Below are 24,694 nucleotides of genomic sequence, written 5' to 3'. Positions count from 1 at the left end.
ATCTAGGCTAAAGCAGAATCAGATTGTGCAAAGGACTCATCTGGTTCCTGTGGTCTTGTCCCGATGGCCTTCTTGGAGACAGGGTCTTCACTGGGGATCAGTCTCTGGGGCTCCATTTAGGTGTCCTGGCTGTAGAGGTCCCCTCTAGGTGCTGATCCACCATCTGATCTGGGTACGGACTGGATCCGGGTGGCTCCAGTGACCATCTGATCTGGATACAGTCTGGATTTGGGTGGCTACGGTTACCTCGGAATAAGCGCAGATGCCATTCTTCTAACGATGTAACAAATACATTGAGTGTTTTGGGAAGTGTTCCCTGTTCCGGTTGACCTAATTAATGCAGCCTAATAATCCTTTAACGGATTTGAATGATAGAAATGCGATGGTGTATTACGTGTAAACCAGGTTAAAGAGATGGGTCTTTAATCTACATTTAAACTGACAGAGTGTGTCTGCTTCCCGAACAGTGTTAGGTAGATTGTTCCAGAGTTTGGGTGCTAAATAGGAAAACGATCTCCCGCCCGCAGTTGATTTTGATATTCTAGGCCAGAGTTTTGAGATCGCAGCGGATGTGAAGGGCTATAATGCGATAAGAGCTCACTCAAATACTGAGGTGCCATACCATTCAGGGCCTTATAGGTAATTAGCAAGATCTTAAAATGTATACAATGTTTAGCCAGTGCAGTGTTGACAGAACCGGGCTAATATGGTCATACTTCCTGGTTCTAGTAAGAACTCTAGCTGCTGCATTTTGAATCAGCTGGAGTTTGTTTATTAAACGTGAAGAGCAACCACCCAATAAAGCATTACAATAATCTAGCCTCGAGGTCATGAATGCATGAATTAATGTTTCTGCATTTGACACTGAGAGCATAGGTCGTAATTTAGATATATTTTTAAGATGGAAAAATGCAATGTATCAGTTATTTGTAAAACACTGGAAAATATTTTCATTGAATATCCTTAGCTTTTATATGATTTTAAGACACTGCATTCATCTTGTCATTCATGTATTATCTGGTAGACCAATAATGCAACATCCTTCGTATGTATATCAGACTACATATTGCAGAGTAATATCACTGTACCAGAGATTTACATTTACATTTATGCATTTAATAGACGCTTTTATCCAAAGCGACTTACATTGCATTCAAGTTACAGTTTTTACATTTTATCAGCTCTTGCTTTCCCTGGGAATCGAACCCATGACCTTGGCATTGCTAGCGCCATGCTCTACTATTTGAGCTACAGGAAAGCCCAGTAGATTTGCAACATAACTGTTATTTTTATTATTATTTTTAAATTTTATTTTCAAATTTGCTTGTCAGTAATGAACCTTTTTAAATGCAACATAAAATCAAACTTATAAAAACGTAGTGTTTGATAATGTCTAAATGTACATTAAAAAGTAAAACCTGAAAAGAAATATGCAGTTATGAACTGCAATATTGTTTTGAGCAACTAGAATTGAGCTAAATAGCCTACATGTATTTTATTAAACAGACATAAGGGCATCTAGTGACATTACATAGGAATATTATCTTTCTGGCCACCAAATGCCTCTGATTTGCCTCTTTGCACTGGAAAACATTTTCTCTATTTTAATACTAAATACTACACTAATTGTAATTTAAATAATAAGCATATTAGAAAATGTTATAGGCCTTTTAAATGGTCATTCATGGATCATTGTGCATATTATTTAGTAAAATCTCCTCAAATTAACTAAACAGAACTGAGCTGAAATGTAATACAGTTATTTTATTGGTTAAAAGTTACACTTAAGGTGTTTGGCCATATTTGACTGCCAAGAAGAATGAGAACATAATGCTGTCTCATTCCCCAGAATAAAATCCTATTGTAAAGTATAGTCAGCGTAGTTATGAATGCACAATCAATTGTTTCTCAGTGGCTCTGGTACAGCGATATTACTCTGTAATGTTCAGTAGAATATACATATGAAAGATGTTGCATTATTTGTCTACGAGATAATACCTGTATGACAAGATGAATGCTGTGGTTTAAAATCCTGTAAAAGCTAAGGATATTCAATGAAAATAGTTTCCAGTGTTTTACAAATAACTGATACATATGCATAAAAAACATTTCTTTCTGCAGGGCTGGTGTTGTTCATTGGTCAGGCATCAACCAATAAAATGTCTTAATTCGCAGCCCAGCCCCGCCCCGGCTCTGCGCTCTCATGTCTGCATTTACAAGTGCACAAGTGAGTTTTGCAACAGGAATACCGCAAAAGGAGTAGCAAAAAAAGCGCTAAGATTTGAAGTTGTACTGCCAGATCTGAGAGGTTGCAAGTGCTGACTTGAGGTTTTACAGCGAAACTGAAGTAAAGCGCAAAAGTAAATATGTCATACACATTTGTGTCATGTCATTCTGCACATTTGTAACTATTAATCTGCAACTTCGACTTCAAAACACGGGTGTTTTATTTATTGTCTGTGTGTTCAAATCGAAAGATTCAGCTTTTCAGACCAGAGCTGTGAGTGTAAATTTCAATTTACAAATACGAATGTTAATATGACAATTTCTCTCATTCAGATCAACAAGCTCTTGTGTTTTGCTACTGATTTACCTTCATAGCCCTGCCTCGGTACGGTTTGTGTCAAGCCATTAGTTAATCTGGCTGTTTGATGAAGAGAAAGAGATCAAATGTAGTAGAAATAAACATGTTAAGAATCCATTGAAGCGGAGGACTCTTATTATGTTTTATTAAGGACTATTATTATGTTGTAATGTTTGGTTGACCAATCAGTGGAGAGGGGTGTTTCATTCCCACCCACATGTAGAGATCGAATATTCAAGTTTTTTATTTGTTTTCTATCCCTGAATGTAAAAAACAAAAAATGACTAGCTCATTGGCTTACTTACCAAATGGTAGCCACCTTCTTCTTCTATTCAGCTACTACATCTATCCATGTTAAAAAAAAAGTTAAGGTTGTCCACTATAAGCAAGGAATAAAACTGCAGCTGCACTCTTTTACAGGCTGCTTTGTGTATTGCTGTTACTGGGGAAACCGTTGTATTTCTGCCATGCCGAAAGTGCCACCTGCTGGCAGAGAATGAATGTGAAATGAATTTTCAATAAGCTTGTTGTTTTTGTTTAAACCAATGTGAGTATCGAGCCAAGTTTTTACCCTGCAAACACGCAGAGCTGTAAATGTGAACTGGTGGATTGATAAGATGATAATGCATTAAAAAAATGTAAATGGATAAATGTATTTTTTAATTAATAGAATTTATTGATAATTATTTAAATTAATATAATAATTGATACTTTTGACTCATCCATTTTCTTAATGGTTTAAAGGTTGAAATGTGAAGTGTATCATTTTATAAAACTATAAAACTTTTTGTAAACTTGTCTGAACTGTAAATCATGCTTTTATAGTCATTTTACAGTTTAATATGTTACTATGGACATTGCCCTACCCTGCTCATATGGTATTAATTTTATTTGTGCAGGTCTTTAAAAAAAGTCTTAAATTTGAGCTTAAAAATCCTGCAGAAACCCTGTTTTTCATATACGTTATTTTAGACTGCAGTTGTTACAATAGTAATATATTACTGTCTTAGGGGATAGTATTGCCATTACTAATATTAATATAAAAGTAATATGATTAATATTATCATATTTTAATTGTTTGGCTTATTAAAACATTTGAAGGTTTGAATGTAGACTGAGACACTATTATAAGTAAAAAAAAAAGAAAAGGTTTACATCCACCCACCTTTAAGTCCAAGTACAGGTCGATGCAAAAACTTTTTACTGTATTCAATATGGACACTGGAAAATGGACTGGAGCACTTAATTTTGAACTCTTAAAGTGCACTTGATACATTTAAATTTAGTATGTACAATGGCAGTTAATTACAATAACTAGTTGAAAGAACTATTACTAAAAAATAGAACAAAGTCTTGAGAACCGACTCCACCTCAGAGACTGACTCAACTTGGACCTCAAAGACTTAGAATTGACTTTAAAGACTTGTGAACATGTCTGCCAAGTGGTAATATAATATGTTTGTTGTTGATATATATATATATATTTACAAAAAGCATTTCTTGTGTGCAAAATAAATGTATATGTTTCACAAATGCAAAACACAAGTCATATACAGCTGCATCTCAAAAAATTTGAATATCGTGAAAAAGTTCTTTTTTTGGTTAGACACTATCATAAGTAAAAAAAAAAAAAAAAAAGAGAAGGTTTACATCCACCTTTAAGTACAAGTACAGGTTGATGCAAAAACTTTTTACTGTATTCAATATGGATGTTTATGTATATTCAATGTTCATAAAATGTTTCACAAATGCAAAACATCATGTTGAGGCTTAATTTCACTTATTTCAAAAAGTGAATATTTCATATATTCTAGATTCATTATATGAAGTAAAACATTTAAAAAGTTTTTTTATTTTTTTTATTTTGATGATTAGAGCTTACAGCTCATGAAAGTCAAAAATCCAGTATCTCAAAATATTCGAATATTTACTTTTGAGTTTCATTAAATGACCATCCCTACAGTATAAATTCCAGGAATCTCTTGTTCTATGAGACCACAATAATGGGGAAGACTGATGACTTGGCAGTGGTCCAGAAGACAATCATTGACACCCTACATAAAGAGGGCAAGTCACAGAAGGTCCTTACTGAAAGGGGTGGCTGTTTACAGAGTCTACTAGTTGTTCTGAAACAGAAACAACGTCAGAAGCATCTTACCTGGGCTAAGGAGAAAAAAAACTGGACTGTTGCTCAGTGGTCCAATGTCCTCTTTTCAGATAAAAGTAAATTTTGCATTTCGTTTGGAAATCATGGTCTGGAGTGTGGAGGAAGACTGGAGAGGCACAGAATCCAAGCTGCTTGAAGTCCAGTGTGAAGTTTCTGAAGTGATTTGGGGTGCCGTGACGTCTGCTGGTGTTGGTCCATTGTGTTTTATCAAGTCCAAAGGCAATGCAGCCATCTACCAGGAAATTTTGGAGCACTTTATGCTTCCATCTGCTGACAAGCTTTATGGAGATGCTGATTTCCTTTTCCGCAGGACTTTAGCACCTGCCCACAGCGCCAAAACCACTTCCAAGTGGTTTGCTGACCATGACATTACTGTGCTTGATTGGCCAGCCAACAAGCCTGACTTTAACCCCATATGGAATCTATGGGATATTTTCAAGAGAAAGATGAGAAACAGTGGGTCTAACAATACAGACGAGCTGAAGGCTCAACAGTGCCTCAGCAGAGCCACAGGCTGATCGCTTCCATGCCACACCTCACAGATGTCGTCATTTCTGCTATAAAGGAGCCCCGACCAAGCATTGAGAGCATAAATTAACATACTTTAAAGAACTTGAACTTTTCTGTTTTGCAAATCCTTTTTTTTGATTGATCTTAGGAAATATTCTAATATTTTGAGATACTGGATTTTTGGCTTTCATGAGCTGTAAGCTCTAATCATCAAAATTAAAACAAAAATGTAATGTTACATGTAGGCATAATGAATCTAGAATATATGAGTTTCACTTTTTGAAATAAGTTACCAAAAAAAAAACTTTTTCACAATATTCTAATTTTTTGAGATGCACCTGTATGTATAACTGTGGACAAAAAGTTTTGAATGTTTAAAATTTTAGTTTATTATTGAATCTGTATCCTATGTGGCTCCATCATACTCTTTAGCCAAACCACTACTATTCAACCAGTAATAACCTGCTGAGGGCACAGGACTCATGAAGCACGGCTTTGCACGCCAATAGTAGGTCTTATCATTGGGAGATACCAAGGTCAGCAGCCTCTACCATTTGAGAAAGTGTAATGGCCAACTTGGATCATGTGTGCCTAAACCAATCATATTATATCCTTGAAGTTAGGGATGAGCGATATGACTAAAGTCTTATTTCACGGTATGAGAATGATTATGATAATGAAATTTTATTACACAATAATGTAACATTTGGACCAATCAGACACACAACTATTTGTTATATTTAACAAATAATCTATTATGCCCCCTCACCCGACCAAAAGGCCAACTATGAGGGTCTGTGGACCCTTCCCCCGAAATGCATCTAACACCTAAGAAGGTAGAACAGGCCTCTGATTCCATGGCAACCCATCTGATGACACTAGTTTTATTGCTCAAAGGAATGCGGGCAGAGCAACTCACTTCATTTCCCCTTAGGAAAGAGACATGTACTCTTCTCTAATTAATTCATAGAAAAACCTTTCTTTGAATGAACACGCATATCTGATGGTTTAACTCGGGTGGTTAAATGACTCTTTCCATAACTGCATTCCCTGGTTTTCCTGATGGCTTCATCCATCAACTTTCATTTGCCCTTTCCCCATGTATGAGTGATTGTATGTTTGTTATACTAGTCTGTGTTAGTGTTTAGTTAATAAATCTCTTATGCACAAATGACATGAGTTTCTGATTCTGCCTGGCAAATGAATGTCCCTTTACGATTTTTGATCCTTACTACATGCTCTAATGTATTAATACTTAGGAAAGTATTTTCTGTGGCCAAGAAACTGAATGTTTGCTGGACAAACAGATTAGATGATGGCAATTTAATTCTGCAACAGTTATTACTGTCATCCGATATAAATAATTGTAATTAATCATAATTAATTGTAATTATTTATATACAATTCCCTTTTGAGCTTATAAATTGCTACAATAACGACATATCTTAGTATAGCAATTCATTTTATTTTATTTTTGTCATTAAAAATAAGAACAAAGCAAATCACAAACACAATAGAACAAAAATACAAATTAAATAGACTTAAGTTTTTCAGCTACAGTAGGTTTATTTAAAGTGCCCCTATTATGGATTTTTGAAAATGACCTTCCATGCAGTGTGTAAGAGCTGTAAGTGAATGAAAACATCCTGCAAAGCTTTAAATCTGAAAGTGCACCGTGTATAAAGTTATTGTCTCTCAAAAGAAAGAGTCGACTCTGAATCATTGAAACAGTGAAATTTGTTTTTAAACAAATCCAGTCCCAAGACGTTTCATGTTGATGTCAACATGAAACATTAACATATTGCCCGCCCACTTGTTGGTCTTTTCAAGTTGGTCTGAATGAAAATGCAAATTCATACTTTGCCACTAGGTGCCACTTTTGGAGCGTTAAAATAGCTGATAGATGGTTGTACACAAAGCAGCACTGCACTCACAAACTTGCTTTATCAGGCATTATAGGCATGATGAAATTAAAACTAGACTAATTGGACCAATCATTTGGGAGTCGTTGAACAAGTAATGTAAAAATAAATGCGTATTATAAGACAATGAAAGTGTTTTTGACCTAACATGCATGTCAACCTGTTGTTGGGGACTCCCAAAACCAAAATATGAACCTTTCATTACCCATAATAGGGGCACTTTAACATGTAAGAAATAGCCTGCAACAGAAACTGAATAATCATGTGTATAATTAAAATGCTGCAATCTTTTTTTTTTTTTTTTTTTTTTATAATATTTTTATTAGAATTTTGTATACAAGTAACAAAACAAAACAAACAAAAAAAAACAGACAGAAAAAAAAATACAGAATAGAAACCACAAGCAAAACAGAACACAGACACACAAAAACACAAAAAAAAACAAAACAGGGCATATTTAAAAACAACAATAATTAAGTACACTGCTGCACCGCTGGCACTAGAATCTCAACACAAGTACTAAACAGAGATGGTGAAGGTGGTTGGCACTTTATGAACTCCCTTGCTGGTCAAAATCCGTATTGTATTTGTCAAGGTGAGCCAAAAATGGCTGCCAAATATCTGAAAATTTATTAAGTTTGTCCATCATGGCATAGCGGACCTTCTCCATATGCAATATACCAATGAGCTCATTTAACCAGATCCTAAACTGAGGCACAGTATCTGACTTCCAAAGTTGTAAAATCATTTTCTTTGCAACTACCATTCCATACATAATTGTGCTTTGCATTGAAACACTGTGTTTAAGTAGAGAAGGAGAAACCCCAAACAATGCAATCATTGGGTCAGGTTCAAATACACAGCTGTACATGTCAGAAAACCATTTAAATATGTTACACCAAAAATTATACAGTTTCGGACAAGTCCAAAAGATGTGAGTCAGAGAGCCCTCCGCAGATTTACATCGGTCACAAAGCGATGAAATGGTGGGAAAGATTCTGTGCAATTTGGTCTTTGAGTAGTGAAGCCTGTGCATCACCTTAAATTGAATTAACTGATGCCTGGTGCTAATAGAACAAGATCGGATCCTACCAAGGCCCTCCCCCCAAACATCATCTCCAATCTGCATTCCCAACTCCTCCTCCCAGGAGTTTTTCAAAGAGTGTGTAGCATAAACTGTTCGTTCAGAGAATATATTTACAAAGCCAGAGACCAATTTTCTAGAATCAGGTGGGCCCAACAAAAGCTTATAGATCATTTTATCTTCCGGAAGAGACTCAAAGTTAGGCACACATTGACGAACATAATTTCTAATCTGCAAGTATCGGAAAAAATGTGTTGCGGGAAGAGAAAACTTATTTTGTAACTGTGCAAATGTGGCAAACTGTTTATTAATATACAGATCTTTCAAAGTGACCACACCCTTTAGCCTCCAACTGTTAAAAGACCCGTCCGAGAGGGATGGAGAGAATGCATGATTGCGATATACTGGAGCATGGATAGAAGTGTCTGGTAGTCTGCAGTCCTTTCTAATTTGCTGCCATATTTTTAAGCAATTAAAGATAATCATATTATCCATCTTAACAGTTGCAGGAGGGCTGGGTGTTGAGAAAAGAAGTGCCGGAAGAGAACTATTTTTGACATCACTCATTTCAATGGCAACCCAGGGGGGAGTCTCGGCAGATACCTCCATATTATATCCTTCCTGCCAATAAACCAGAGCTCTGGCATTCGCTGCCCAGTAATAATGCAGAAAATTTGGCAGTCCTAACCCACCCATTTTCCCTGGTTTATGTAGATGAGTTTTTGAAATTCTGTGCGCTTTAAAGCCCCAAATAAAAGGAAGAATTATCGAATCCAAAGATTTGAAAAAAGATTGTGCCAAAAAAATAGGTAAATTTTGAAAAAGATACAAGAGCCTTGGCAAGGAAACCATCTTAATAGCATTTATACGACCCACCATAGAAAGAGGAAGAGTCCTCCATTTTTCAATGTCCCTCTTCAGTTTCTCCAATGTCTCAAGAAAATTCAGCTTAAAAATTAGTTTAGGGTCTTTCGGCAAAACTACGCCAAGATACTTCAGCCTGTTTGTAATTTTGAACGGGAGATTATGCAAAAATTCAGTATTGAGATCCGCGCCCAGTGACATGAACTCACTCTTCTGCCAGTTAATTGTATATCTGGAAACTTCACCAAATGTATTAATAAGATCCAGCAGTACAGGAACTGATTTCTCTGGTTGTGATATAAAAAGAACAACGTCGTCCGCGTATAGGGAAATATGGTGATCCACATTACTCAGTCGGATGGGTTCAATAGAAGGGTGATTCCTGATACTAATGGCAAGAGGCTCAATAGCAATGGCAAAGAGCAATGGGCTGAGGGGGCAGCCCTGGCGTGTCCCGCGGTGTAATCGGAACGGCAATGATCTTTCTTGATTCGTGAGAATGGAGGAAGATGGATGAGCATATAGCATTGTGATCCATCCTCGAGCCCTTACTATACCTATGATACATTATATTCATCAATCTTCTGACATTAAAAAAGGAAAATCTATTTGGGACAAAGCCAGTTTGATCAGTGTGAATGATGGATGATATATATTTATTTAACCTATTTGCTAATAACTTGGTAAAAATTTTAATATCTGAGTTCAGTAGTGCGATAGGACGAAACGATGAAGGTTCAGCTTCGTCCCTACCTTCTTTTAATAACAGTGAAATATTAGCTTCATACAATGTGGGTGGAAATTTCTGGGTTCCAAATGAATGATTGAACATCCTCAAAAGAAGGGGAGCGATCTTCATAGAAAATGTTTTATACAGTTCAATTCCGAAACCATCTGGGCCAGCAGCCTTGCCATTGGGAAATGATTTTAAAGCATCCAGAATCTCCTGCGTGGAAATGTCAGAATTCAAAGCTTCACAAGCTGCCGCACTTAATTTAGGGAGTCTTAGATGCTCCAGCCAGTCAGAAACATTCCCTTTTGCTTTTGACATATATAACTCTTCATAATATTCCCTAAAACGATTGTTTATACTTTTAGGATCAATAATTAGTTCTCCTGTCTTTGATTTAATCTTATGAATGGCTCTACTAGCTTGCAAGCCTCTCAACTGTTGGGCCAGTAATTTATGGGGCTTATCCCCCAACTCGAAGTGTTTCTGCCTGATCTTAAACAATTGATCGCATATCTGACTGGACAGGATAGTGTTATATTCATATTTGAGTTTAATATTTTGTAAGGTGGAAGGGCTGGAGGAAGACCTGTAGACAAGTTCCAACTGCGAAAGTTCAATTTCGATTTCTGACAGTCTCTTTCGCCGTTCCTTTTTCAGAGAAGATTCAAAAGATATTATGTGACCCCGAATCACAGCTTTAAAAGTTACCCATAAAGTGGAGTCTGTGACTTCAGAATTGTCATTACTCTCTAGGAATTCTGAGATCTTAGTGGATAAATATTGACAAAATGATGCATCGGAAAACAATGATGGGTGGAGACTCCAGGTAAACTGCTGCTTTTTATGATTAAGATCAAAGACCAATGAAGTAGGAGAGTGGTCAGAAATGAGAATATTATGATATTTTGAGGCAATAACGTTGGATATCAATTTAGAGTCAATTAAAAAATAATCTATTCTCGAAAAGGACTTGTGCATTTGTGAGAAAAAAGAATAATCTCTATCTGTAGGATGTCCAAGCCTCCAAATATCAACTAGATTCATAGAAGTCATTAAGTCATTTAAAACCATGGAGGAGGTAGATATTTGACTTGACTGGGCTGACCTATCCAAACGGCTGTCAAGGACACAGTTGAAATCACCACCCACAATTAAATGTGTATCCGAAAGATCAGGCAGTGAACTAAATATCTTACGGAAGAAAGCTGGGTCATCAAAATTTGGACCGTATACATTAAGGAGCGTAACATGAAATGAGTGAATGTAGCCAGTTACCAAAATAAACCGGCCATTTGGGTCACTCACAGTAGAAACATGCCTAAAAGGAACAGTCTTGCGGATCAGAATCGCCACTCCCCGGGCTTTACTGGAGAATGTGGACTGAAAAATCTGATTGGCCCAACTACATCTGAGTAACTTTTCCTTTGTGGGTCTGATATGCGTTTCTTGCAAATAAACTACATCAGCAGATAGAGATTTTAAATGAGAGAACACTTTAGCTCGCTTGAGAACGTGACCCAGGCCGCGCACATTCCAACTAGTGAAAGTGATGCCACCACCTGGCGAAAGTGTATCAGGATGCATACAGATTTTGCATAGTAGCAGCGTACAAATGAAGTGCCCTAATAAAATAATAAGAAAGACAAGAGGAACACATGAAAACGAGCAAGAACATCACCCTCCTCCCCCCCTCCCACTTTCCCAAACAAAGTGAGACTACAAACCCAACATACTCTCTTGGGGGCTGCCGGACCATACAGGAACAACTAACCAGCCACTAAGTTAACGCAGGGACCCCGCGCCCTCTCCACTAATGAGGACAAGTGTTTGTGAAAATCAACAATGAAAGTTATATATGTTAACGCAAATACACACATACTTTACAAGCTGTCATATAAATGTCCCGGTTGATGTACAAACAGCATAAAAAACACATACCAAAAGTCAAGACAAAGTCTCTGCAAAAGCCTCAGCATCCTGTGGGGACGTAAAAACTCTGTCTATGGTGTCACTGGAGACTCGCAGCCGTGCCGGGTAAATTAAACCGCTCCTCACACCTGCATCTCGGAGTCGTTTGCGGACGGAATCAAATGCCTGTCGTTGCTTCATCACCTCCGCTGGGTAATCAGGAAAGAAGTGAACCGCTTTGCCGTTGTAGCGCAGAGGAAACTGCTGGCGGGCCAGTAGTAGTATTTTCTCCTTCAGTTGGAAATGATGAATCCGTGCTATCATTACGCGCGGGCACGCGTCATCCTCAGAGAGCCGTCTTCCCAGCCGATGAGCCCGGTCCACTTCCAACGGATTGGGAAAGTTGTCAGCGCCCAGCAGCTCAGGGATGAACTTGGCCAAAAACTCCGTTGGATGTCCGTTCTCGATTTTCTCAGGCAAGCCGATGATTTTAATATTCTGCCGCCGGGAGCGAGCCTCCAGGTCGGTTACTTTCAAACGAAGCATTTCGTTTTCTGACTGCATTTTCGTACACTGCTGCTCAACAAGCGAGAGGCTGCGGTCATACTCCGAGCTAGCATTTTCCACCTCCTGTATTCGATTACCGAGACTCGCCAGCGTTGCCTGGGTGGATGCCAAGGATGCCTCCAAGTCGTTGAAACGGTCATTCATCGTCTTGCTCATACTTCGTATCGCTGCGAGGATGCTCGATTCAGACTCCAGAGCAGACTCGTTGGCTAATTCTGGAGTTGCAGCAGCTAGCTCCGCACATGGCTGGCCATCATCAGCCTCACTTGAGGCTTTCTCTTGCCGCTTCCCTCTTTCAGATTTTGGTTTTGTCATCCTGAGGCACTTAGATGAAAGTATTTATGAGGCGAAACCGGGAAATTAGGTGAAGTATTAAATAAATGACCGAATTATTTCAAACGTGGAGAGGAGCCCTGGAAAAAAACGACTACTCCATGCTGTGCTCACTAGCGCCCCCCAAAATGCTGCAATCTTCACAGTACGAATCAAATATGAACTGATTTTTATTAAAGAGCCAAAAGTGATTCAGTCAGTAGTAGTGACTGATTTTCTTTTTTTGTTTGATTAACATTGACAGACATCAGCAGGTAAATTACACTGCTGTCCCCTTAAGATTGAATAAAAAATAAAAAAGGAACGCTGCCTTTAGAGCTGGAGATGAGGAGGGCCTGAAGACAGCTAGGGCCAACCTTTCCTGCATCATCAGAGAGGCCAAGAGACAGTACTCCAGGAGGATAGCCCATCGTTTCAGCGACAGCAGAGACACTCGGAGCCTGTGGCAGGGGATACAGACCATTACGGACTACAAGCCCCCACCACAGACCTGTGACAGCACCATCCCCCTGCTGAACGAGCTGAATGCCTTCTTTCCTCACTTTGAGGCACAAAACAGCACCACTGCACAGAAGACTCCACCTCCTCCCGGCGACCAGGTGATGACGCTGTCCCCGGACAGTGTGAGGAGATCCCTCAGTAGGATCAATGCACGCAAAGCTCCGGGTCCTGACAACATTCCTGGGCGTGTACTGAGAGACTGTGCAGTGGAACTCACTGATGTCTTCACAGACATTTTCAACATCTCACTAAATCAGGCTGTTGTCCCCACATGCTTCAAAGCTACCACCATCATTCCAGTCCCTAAGAAGTCATCTCCATCCTGCTTCAATGACTACTGTCCAGTCGCACTTACTCCAATTCTCATGAAGTGCTTTGAACGGCTAGTCATGCACCACATCAAGTCTGTCCTCCCCCCCTGCCTGGACCCCTTCCAGTTTGCATATAGGTCCAACCGCTCGACCGATGATGCCATCGCCACTGCCCTCCACCCAGCCCTCACACATCTGGACAAAAAAGACACATATGTCAGGATGCTGTTCATAGACTTCAGTTCAGCATTCAACACAATCATCCCTCAACAGCTCACTCACAAACTGGTCCAGCTGAGGCTCAACCCCTCTGCAACTGGCTGTTGGACTTCCACATTCCCAGGACCTTCCACCCCCCCACCCACTTAAAAACTGTGACCAGCACCTGTCATTTGTGCAGCATTGGACTGATCAATACCTCATCCAGCATTGACTGCAAACTACCTCTTCAGATAGTCTGATAAAAAGACTATTGTTTTGTCACTTTAACAGACTGATAAGCTCTTCTTGCACTACACATATATCTGCACAGTTTTGTTTTATTTTGTTTTATTTAACTGGTTTGCACTCTATCTATTCTGCCATGTGCCTTATGCCACTTTATTTATCTCTTTTTATTTTTCTACAATGTCCTCAGACTGATAAGCTCCTCTTGCACTATACGTATATATACACTCTATACATATACACATATATTTGCACAGTTTTGTTTTATTTAACTGGTTTGCACTCTATCTGCCATGTGCCTTATGCCAGTTTATCTATCTCTTTTTATTTTTCTACAATGTCCTCATTGTATATCTGTATAGTTGTATGTACATATGTTTAAACTGTATTTATCTGTATTTGAACGTCTACTGTCAGTGTCTTAAATGTTAACTGTATGCACCAAGGGTCTGAGAGTACCGCAATTTCAATTCTCTGTATGTATGTGCCGTACATGTGGAAGAATTGACAATAAAGCAGACTTGATTGACTTGACTTGAATGCATGAATCCAATATACTGAAACACCAAATTTGGGAAAATTCAATAAAAAGATTTGTCTACTACAAGTTTTTGCATTTATTTAACATATAACCACCTGTGTTTACGTAGATTCATGATTACATGCCAAGAGAGGTGGCTATCTGTGCTCACGGTTCAGGTGTATGTCAGTGTGTGAGGGGTGTGAGTTTTTTCATTGCTTATTGCACTTAATAACTTTATTAAACAAATGCTGTTTGAGAAAGGCAGCTTTCTGTGTGCATATAAGGTGTATATAACTTTTAACTAGTACTGTGCTATGCGGAGATATTTGCATACTGAAAAATAAAAGACAAAATCTCTAAGGATAGACACTTTATACCAATGGTAATGATACATACTGTCATACCACCCAGCCCTAATTCATATTTTAAATTGGGGAGTTTTGAGTTCTAAAACTTGCAGCATGTATTTATTATAGGGTAAACCCATTTAAATATCAAGAATGTGAGTAAATATCAAGAAAATCCATTCATATCCATTTCATGACTTTCATAATGCTTTAATAGCATTGCACAAATCTGTCACTTAGAGGAGAGGACAAACACATGTAAAAACCAATTAAAATAAGTAAAAATGTGAATTTGACTATATTTGATGAAACATCCATTGTGGCAGTCAGATGGGGTGGAGTAATAGAGGCACTCAAACTTGCAAGCTCACCATCTCAGCCCAGTGATATTGTTTTTTTTCATATATCTGCAGCGATATATGTTAACAAATGTGTTTATATACAGCAATAACAGATTAACCAATAACTGCATCTTCAAACTTTTGTAACAAATTTTCTCAAGTGAGATGAACATAATCAATCATAACGGGTTGTTATCAATTATATATTCATCTTCAGGAATTAACTGTAGCATTAATAGTACAATAAAATGATTTGTTCATCCGCAGTATGGACAGTTTTAATCGTCTATTGACTCTAAGGAAAATTATTTCTCTGGCCACGAAGAATAATTTCCTTACTAGTACATTGCTCGTAACAAAACCGGAATGTTAAAGTGACCTCGTTCTGTGAGCAGCAGACACAGACAACCAAGCGTGAATACATATGGATGTTTATTAAACTACACTACAGGGGAACATGCAACATCGAACTAGACACAAACATACACACATTGTTTAATGCAAGGAAGGCATGGAGAGAGAGAGGGAGAGGGAGAGCTCTCGCTCGCACGCAAGAAAGTAATGGCAGGATTTACCCATCATTTAAACCCAATAATGCTGTGATGCTGTTATAACCAATCACCTTAATTAAGAGGGGTCGAAGCCTAGAAGCGCATCTAAATAGTTAACAAACGGTTACTTGCACTGGTTTGTTGATGCTGAGTAAAGTGTCCTGCTGCATGTATAATGCGTAGATTCCTGATGAATTCCTTTAGGAGTGAAAGCTTCGTCATTCCAGCCATGGGTTCATTGGTCCGAAGTGAATCGACAAAGTTACTGGACTTAAAACTGCCAGAAGCTCGGACTCCCCCCCGAAAGGGGAGTCGTGAGATTTCCAAGGTGATATGTGTGCCTCCAGGGCACCGAAAGTAAAAGAGAACACCTCGGCTTTTGGGTGTGGGAGAAATTTGATCTGGTTTCCCTGTAACACCCATTTTGGTTAGTTTGACAATAACAAGGCACATAGTTTCAGCGGGAAAGTGTTTCTTTGTCCCACTTGACACCTCATTTGCATGTTTTATGACTGTTCTGCTCAAACGGTGTAATTCTTCCCACAGTACATTAAAAATAGTATGATGCATTTCACAATCACATAGTGTACATCATTGTTTGAGAAATAAAGAGCAGATCATTTTGATATCAAGAAAGAGACATCTAAAGATATTAAACCAGAGATACATTCATACACCTGAATATAAGCTCTAAACAGATCTTACTAATACAAATAACGAGTGGTCACTAGGCTAATATAATAAGGAAACATACAAACAACACATGCATATACCATATACCTTGTAACTGATTAATTATGGTCTAAATAAAGGAAATGTCTCTATGCATGTGTGTTATGTATGTTGTAATCGTGGAGGTAGTCCACTGGTCAGCCAGGCTGTAGGTGTCTGGTATCGAGGGTCATTTAGTGCTCTGGAATGTGTTTGAAGTCCGATGGAGAGAAAAGATAGTAGTCTGTTTAGCATCTTTTTGACAGTGGGGGGACAACCATTGGCAATTTAGCACCCATATAAAGGTTGAATGTGGGTCCAGGTCTGTGAATTATATGCAAATGTCAAAAGGCTAAAAGGGGTCTCTTAAGAGTCCCAAGTCCCAACAACCATCAAGGATCATAAGCAGATGTTACACTTTTGCTTAATTATTGGTTTGCTTACAAAATGCCAATGGGACACAAATCTTAGATACTAATGATTCTTCCCTACACCAACTCCTGCTCAACCACTTAAAATGGGTTTTATTGTAACATCATGCTCGTTTCAAACTGGACGTGCAAGCAGAGCGGAAGCAGTATGCAGCCATTGTACTTTGACACTGGCAGCATTTATAGTGCACAACTGAACCACTGCTCATTGTGTAGCCCTCCAGTTTCCATCAGCCTGTCATTCCATCAGCTTTTCTTTGCAATACTGTGTACCGCATACTGTGCTATGGAACGCTAGTTTCCCACCTCCATGTGAACCATCTTCCCTATGTGCTGTGTTAATTAATCTTCAATTTCAGCTATACTTTTTTTTTTTTCATCATTCAAATCCTCAATCAACTCATGTTTATAGTCAGGGTTTTGTTGCATAAACTCTTGAACTGCTTGTGAAATGTCACATTTCCTTGAGTAGGAAACAAAATACATCGTCAGTAGCTAATGCTATTAGGAGCATTCTCCAAGTTGATGATTGTCTGAACCCCATATTATACAATCATTATTCTGTAATATTCATTGATTGATGGAGCAAACACCAGTGCCTCAAAACATGCAAAGAATACAAAGAAATTGTAGCAGTAACGACGTCTGGCACACACAGCACCTTGTTTCCCTAGTCAAGGAATCAGGATTACAGAGTTATGTAACCAAGACATTCCCTTTCCCATAGCTGATGCTATGGGAAGACTATACCACAGCACCATACCACAGAGTGACTGCCAGTTTATCAGCCCATTAACATATTTAGAGACTAATAGAAGAACTGACGCTGGTTTAAACCAAAACCTGGGAACTAGAAGTCAAGTGCATGTCCAGATTATAAAATCTGACACAATTGAGCAAAGAGGTCAGCATATGGCCACACAATTTTCCTTTAAATGCACACCTTTAGATAATGTGGATTTACTCTGATTTATGCCACTGAATATAATGATGTAAATTTCATTAAAAATTAATCTCACTGAATATACTTTATATATATATATATATATATACAGTGCCCTCCAAAAGTATTGGAACAGTAAGGCCAATTCCTTTATTTTTGCTATAGACTGAAATGATGAATATGAGATGAGAGACTGACATTTCAGCTTTTTATTTACAGGTATTTTCATCTGGATCTGATACACAACTTAGAACATAGCACCTTTTGTTTGAACCCACCTATTTTTCATGTTACCAAAAGTATTGGAACAGATAGAATTAACATAGATTAAAGTGAAAAAGACTTAATATTTAGTTGCAAATCCTTTGCTTTCAATAACTGCAATCAATAACTGCATCAAGCCTATAACCCATTGACATCACCAAACTTTTGTATTCTTCTTTTGTGATGCTTTTCCAGGCTTTCACCGCACACCCTCTTTCAGTTTTGGGGGGTTACTCCCTTCAGGCTTTTCTTTAGCAGGTAAAATGCATACTCTACAGGGTGGAGATTGACTTGGCCAGTCTAAAACCTTCCACTTCTTGCTAGAGCCCTGCATTTCGGCCCGGAATGCAGGGCTCTAGTTTTTAACTTAATAAAAAAACTAAACAAAATATAATAATTTTGCCATTACACACAAAACTGAACTATTGTAATAGTCGACACAATAGTATAAACTGTTTTAGGAGAAGGGGGGTTATTCTGATAAGCTGTCGGACGTGGGCTGGGCTAGGGCTTGAGCGTCTCGGGCCAGGGCCGGGCTAGGGCCTAAATTTGAGGTCTGTGCGGGCTCTACTTCTTGCCCCTGATGAACTCCTTTATTGTTTTAAGTTTTTTTTATGTTGTTCCTATGTTTTGGGTCATTATCTTGCTGCATGATGAAGGATATCCCAATCAGTTTGATTGCATCTTTCTGTAAATTGTCAGACAAAATATTTCTTTAGACTTCTGAGTTAATTTTGCTGCTGCCATCATGTGTTACATCATTAATGAAGATTAATGAGCCTGTCCCAGAAGAAGCGATGAAAGCCCATGCCATTACATTACTTGTGTAATGTGTACTATAATGTACACCTGTGTACACTGTGTTTGTGTATGTTTATGTCATGAGCATTTCCTTTCTTTCTCCAAACTTTAGCCTTTCCATCACTTTGGTCCATAAAATCAGTCCATAAAATCTTGTCCCAGAATTTTTGAGGCTCGTCTCCTATTCTTCTTGCTAATGAGTGGTTTGCATCTTCTGGTGTAGCCTCTGTACTTTTGTTCATGAAGTCTTCTGCGAACAGTAGTTTGTGATACCTTCACTCCTGCCCTCTGGAGGTTGTTGCAGATGTCACTAACAGTTGTTTTAGGGTCTTTCTTTACAGCTGTCACAATGTTTCTGTCATCAACTGCAGATGTTTTCCTTGATCTACCCGTTTGAGGTGTGTTACTTAGTACACCCGTGGTTTCTTTATTCCTCAGGAGATTCCAAATGGTTGCACTTGCTATTGCCAGTGTTTGTGCAATGGTTTGATTGATTTTTCATCTTCTCTCAGCTTCACAATTGCTCGTTTTTCACCCATAGACACCGCTCTGGTTTTCATGTTGGTTACACGTCTAACTAACTATACATGCAGTCTGCATGGATCTGAAACTGAGCACAGACATTCAGTGCTATTTATTGTTTGAATAATCAATTAATAGAACACACCAGGGCAACAAAACACACCTGTCAGTCACATGTTCCAGTACTTTTGGTAACATGAAAAATGGGTGGGTTCAAACAAAAGGTGCTATCTTCTAAGTTGTGTATCAGATCCAGATGAAAATACATGTAAATAAAAGCTGAAATGTTAATCTCTCATCTCATATTCATCTTTTGATGTCAAACCCAAATGTTTACAGTCTACAGCAAAAATAAAGGAATTGGCCTTACTGTTCCAATACGTTTGGAGGGCACTGCATATATAATATTTTAAGTACTGCTCTTAAAAGGCTAATTTGTGAAAGATAAAATAAATCTTAACAATCTTCTAAAATTATTTTTTAAAGGTCCAGCAGCTGCAAACTGAAACCTCTGCTGACGGCCCTAAATCTGAGGCCCTGCCCCCGGCCCGCAAGGAAGGAGACCTCCCACCCCTGTGGTGGCAGTTTGTCACTCGTCCCAGAGAGCGTCCCATGTAAGGATGCTACGAAGATCATTTAGAATAGGTGTTTGAAACAGCCCTGTGTTTGTCAAACAACACTATGCCCTCAATCCTAAATAAAGTTTTATGCAAATAAATTTCCTTGTATTCATTTGCTGTTTTTTTTTTTTTTTTTATCTTTTATCTATCTAGTTCTAACTTGAATGGTGGTGGATGATAGGTCCTTAATGCAATCTGCTAGCAATCACATTGTTTAATACATGGCACAAGCTGATGGGTCTCTACTCCTCCTGCAGCCAACAAGCTTGCTTGTTCAATATTGAAGTTCCTCTAAAATTCTACATCTTTAGTGAAAATGTCAGTATTATATTTCATTATTCCAATTCACAAAACATTGTGCATGGTCTGCATTATTAATTCCTATTTTAAGCAAACATACAAAAGGTTCAAAATTATATTTGATGTAACTTAGATGTAAAATATGTATTTTGCATGAACTTGAGAAGACAATGGCTGATTTTCCACCGCCAGTGCAAGACAGAGCTATCAACAGGCCCTGGCAAATGGCCTCAAACCTTGAAGCCATGAGGCTAAAATGGGTCTCAGTGAGCCAATGGGTCTCATTTACTAATAACTGCAAAGATTACATAGGGGTTTTCGGTATGGGTCAAACATTTTCGGTATGGGTCTTTCAGTACACGTATTCATACCAAAAAGTTTCTGTATGGGTCTTTCGGTTCGGTAGGCATGTGTACCAAACAAATCATTTTTTTTTTTCATGAAATTAAGACAATAAATGCCGTTTTGGCGCTCTTTGATATGGTGTGACAGATAGCTGTATGAGCGTCTCAGTTTAATAAACGGCAGCGTGGGGCGCGAGTGAGCGTGATAACCACTTCCTCTTTACTTCTAGTTTTAACATAAAACAAACATCAATAAATATCTCATGCCTCATGTAATCGCTCAATCAGTGTATCAGTTGCGGAAAGACATGATTAAAACAGCTTGTAAACAAAATGCCACACAACATTTAATTTACCTCTGGCAAGTCATCAGTGTCCACCGCTCGTTAGTTCACTAGAGAAATTAAGTCTAGAGAAGAGCATTTTGCAAAATATTAGTCTATATCTTTATTTATTTTTATTATTTTTATTTTTATTTTAATTTGAGTGTTGATTATCATAGTTAAAAAATAAATAGTAGCCTATTTAAATTTAAGTTTGGGCTCTGTTATTAATTGTAACCTTCCTAATATAAAAGGGCTCAGTATAGTTTAGAGCAGAAGCTGAGGTAGATTTTTATAGATTTTATTATGATATGAGGTAGATTTAAAGAAAATTGTAATTATTATTGAATTTATGTAAAGAAAGAGCAATTTGTTCTGTAAACCATAGTTTAATAAAAAAAAAAAAAAAAAAAAAAAAACAGTTTGTGTTTAGGTTTTTTCCTCCTGGTGTACCTAAACCATACCGAACCGTGATGTCAAAATCGAGGTACGTGCCGAAACGTCATGTTTGTGTACTGTTACACCTGTTGCACATATAGTGGTGTGTATACATAAAAGTGTTGGCCCCCTTCCTGATTTTTTAATTTTTTTGGATGTTTGTCACACTTTAATGTTTCAGATCATCAAACAAATTTAAATATAATCAAAGATAACACAAGTAAACACAACATGCAGTTTTTGAATGAAGTTTTTTATTATGAAGGGAAAACAAAATTCAGACCCACATGGCCCTGTGTGAAAAAGTGCTTGTCCCCTAAACCTAATAACTGGTTGGGCCATCCTTAGCATTAACAACTGCAATCAAGCGTTTGCGATAACTTGCAATGAGTCTGTTACAACGCTATGGAGGAATTTTGGCCCACTCATCTTGGCAGAATTGTTGTAATTCAGCCACATTGGAGGGTTTTTGAGCATAAACCGCCTTTTTAAGGTCATGCCACAGCATCTCAGTAGGATTCAGGTCAGGACTTTGACTAGGCCACTCCAAAGTCTTCATTTTTATTTATTTTTTTCAGAGGTGGATTTGCTGGTCTGTTTTGGATCATTGTCCTGCTGCAGAACCCAAGTTCACTTCAGCTTGAGGTCACGAACAGATGGCCGATTATTGTCCTTCAGGATTTTTTTGTAGACAGCTGAATTCATGGTTCCATTTATCACAGCAAGTCTTCCAGGTCCTGAAGCAGCAAAACAGCCCCAGACCATCACACTACCACCACCATATTTTACTGTTGGTATGATGTTCTTTTTCTGAAATGCTGTGTTACTTTTACGCCAGATGTAATGGGACACACACCTTTCAAAAAGTTAAACTTTTGTCTCGTCAGTCCACAGAGTATTTTCCCAAAAGTCTTGGGTATCATCAAGATGTTTTCTGGCAAATCTGAGACGAGCCTTTGTTCTTTTTGCTCAGCAGCGGTTTTCGTCTTGGAACTCTGCCATGCAGGCCATTTTTGCCCAGTCTTTTTGCACACTTTTCACACAGGGCCATGTGGGTTTGGATTTAGTTTTCCCTTCATAAAAAAACCCCTTAATTTAAAAACTGTATGTTGTGTTTACTTGTGTTATCTTTGATTAATATTTAAATTTGTTTGATCTGAAACAATAAAGTGTGACAAACGAAATAAAATAAAAAAAATCAGGAAGGGGGCCAGCACTTTTTCACATATATATATATATATATATATATATATAGTCACAGAGTCACAGGAGGAGCACACGACAGACACAGTGGGTGTGGTGTCAGGCCTCGGAGAGGCTTTTATTTAACAGAAAATCAACATAAAATATCCAAAACTGGGAATATAGTGTCCAAAATAAATGGGGGATCTGGTGTCCTCATTGTGCTGGGGAATCGTGAAAGGAAGTGCAGTGTCCGAGAACGAAGGTAAGAGGAAGGTAAGGGGCGGAGTCTGGCAGATACATGCACCCCCCTCTCTGGTTCGGGGCGGCGGCTTCTTCACAGTGGCTCATTAGCCTCGGCGCATGAGGAAAATAACAGCCCGTCATCCTGGCCCGTCGCTCCGTTCCAGACCGCAGGTCCGGCAGCTCGCATATCTGGCAGCACGGGAGTCCCTCTACGCTCCCTTCTAGAGCCCATGAGGCATCCAGTGTGCATGCATGGAGGAAGAGACCAGTCTCTCAAGGAGAGGTGTCCTCAGCATTTTACAGCTGCGGTGACGAGGCTCCATTCACTTCAGATGAGCCTCATCACACGCCGCCAGACCTGGCTGTTTCTGTGCCCCTCCTCTCTCAAACACCCACTCCTGTTGGGAGCCTGGTGAAGGGCGGCAATTAAGGGATGGGGTGATGATGATAATTATGGGGGAGGAAGCTGACTCAGACAAATGAAAATACAAACTTCTGGCATGAAACTCTAGATGGTGCAGTCCGATAGATCTAACTCCATATGACATAATGACATCAAGTCACAGCTAATTGGTTCTCTCCTATATCGGTAGCCAATGAGCTCGCTACTCACTTGTGGTAGCAGTTTGCAGGGCACTTCAGAAACCCTCCACCTTCCCCAGCTCCACCTGTATAGATCTGCTATGGGTTGATCATGTATGCTATGGGGGTTATTCGTGTTATATGTGGAGCAGCAGTATTTCTTACATGCTTACATCAGAATGTTGTGGAAGTATTGGCAGTAGCAAGTCTCGGTACTTGCCCTGCCACAGAAGCAGCAGTGTAGCAGATCTATTCCGCCAAGACCAAATACATTAACATTGTCATGTACATTACCATACCAATCCCTTTGAGAGTTGCCATGACAGAACTACATTTTTTGTATCTTACATGTACTAAGCTACTGAGCTATGCTTTCAACCTGCAACCTACCAACTTTTCTCCTTTTTTATCAAAATGTGCTTTTTACCTGGCCAACAATTATTTTTGAATCAAGCAATCATTTAGTTGTCTCATCTCGTTGTCCTGGTCTCCGCTGATATTCAGGGCTGTAGAGGTAATCTCTCTGATCCACCATTGTTTGTGGAACACAAATGATCTATTTTCTCTCATCTCAGAACAGTATGTCTGCAGTGCATCTGCTATGGTAACAAGGTAACTTTGATCAAATTTACTTAAACAAAACAATTAGTTGTTACCTTTATCCATTTACATTCACCAGGATCTTCATATTTACATTTAACCATCTTAACAAATGACCCAAAAATGATGAGCACATGATCAGAATACAAAGTGTATTATATATAGATATATTTTATCCAGTGTTTTGTGTTCCCTCAGCCTTATGCTCCCTGAATCTTATGTTCCATTGGGTACATCGGGTGTTATGGGAAGTGATCCAGTTTACGGTTGACCTAATAAATGCAGCCTAACAATCCTTTAATGGTTTTGAATAATAGAAATGTGTTAGTGTGTTATGTGTAAGCCAGGTTAAAGAGATGGGTCTTTAATCTATAATGCATGTGGAAAGTATTCATAGCACTTCACTTTGTCCACATTTTATGTTGCAGCCTTATTCCAAAATGGATTCAATTCATTATTTTCCTCAAAATTCTACAAACAATACCCCATAATTACAATGTGAAAGAAGTTTGTTTGAAAACAGCAAATGTATAAAAAAAAACACATGTACATAAGTATTCACAGCCTTTGCTCAATGCTTTGTTGAAACATCTTTGGTACCAATTACAGCCTCAAATATTTTTGGGTATGATGCGACAAGCTTTGATCATCATTTGGCAATTACCTTCTCCTCGCCTCTTCATTTCTCAAGCTC

At 38.5% G+C, this 24,694-nt stretch overlaps 1 protein-coding gene across 1 annotated transcript in view; it reads left to right on the top strand.

Annotated features, from left to right (window-relative positions):
- The window catches only part of LOC306878059 (NADH dehydrogenase [ubiquinone] 1 beta subcomplex subunit 9-like), an 87,388-nt gene extending 67,312 nt beyond the window's left edge, over window positions 1–20,076 (top strand). The window contains exon 4 of the mRNA XM_079430155.1: window positions 19,852–20,076. Within this exon, the coding sequence (XP_079286281.1) occupies window positions 19,852–19,983 (132 nt within the window). The 3' untranslated portion in view covers window positions 19,984–20,076. The remainder of the gene's footprint in view (window positions 1–19,851) is intronic.
- Window positions 20,077–24,694: the final 4,618 nt, after the last annotated feature.

Source organism: Barbus barbus (genome assembly GCF_936440315.1).
Source record: "Barbus barbus genome assembly, chromosome: 12".
Classification (NCBI taxonomy): domain Eukaryota; kingdom Metazoa; phylum Chordata; class Actinopteri; order Cypriniformes; family Cyprinidae; genus Barbus; species Barbus barbus.
Note: the sequence above shows the minus strand (reverse complement) of the source record. Positions and strands in the feature narration are given on the sequence as shown.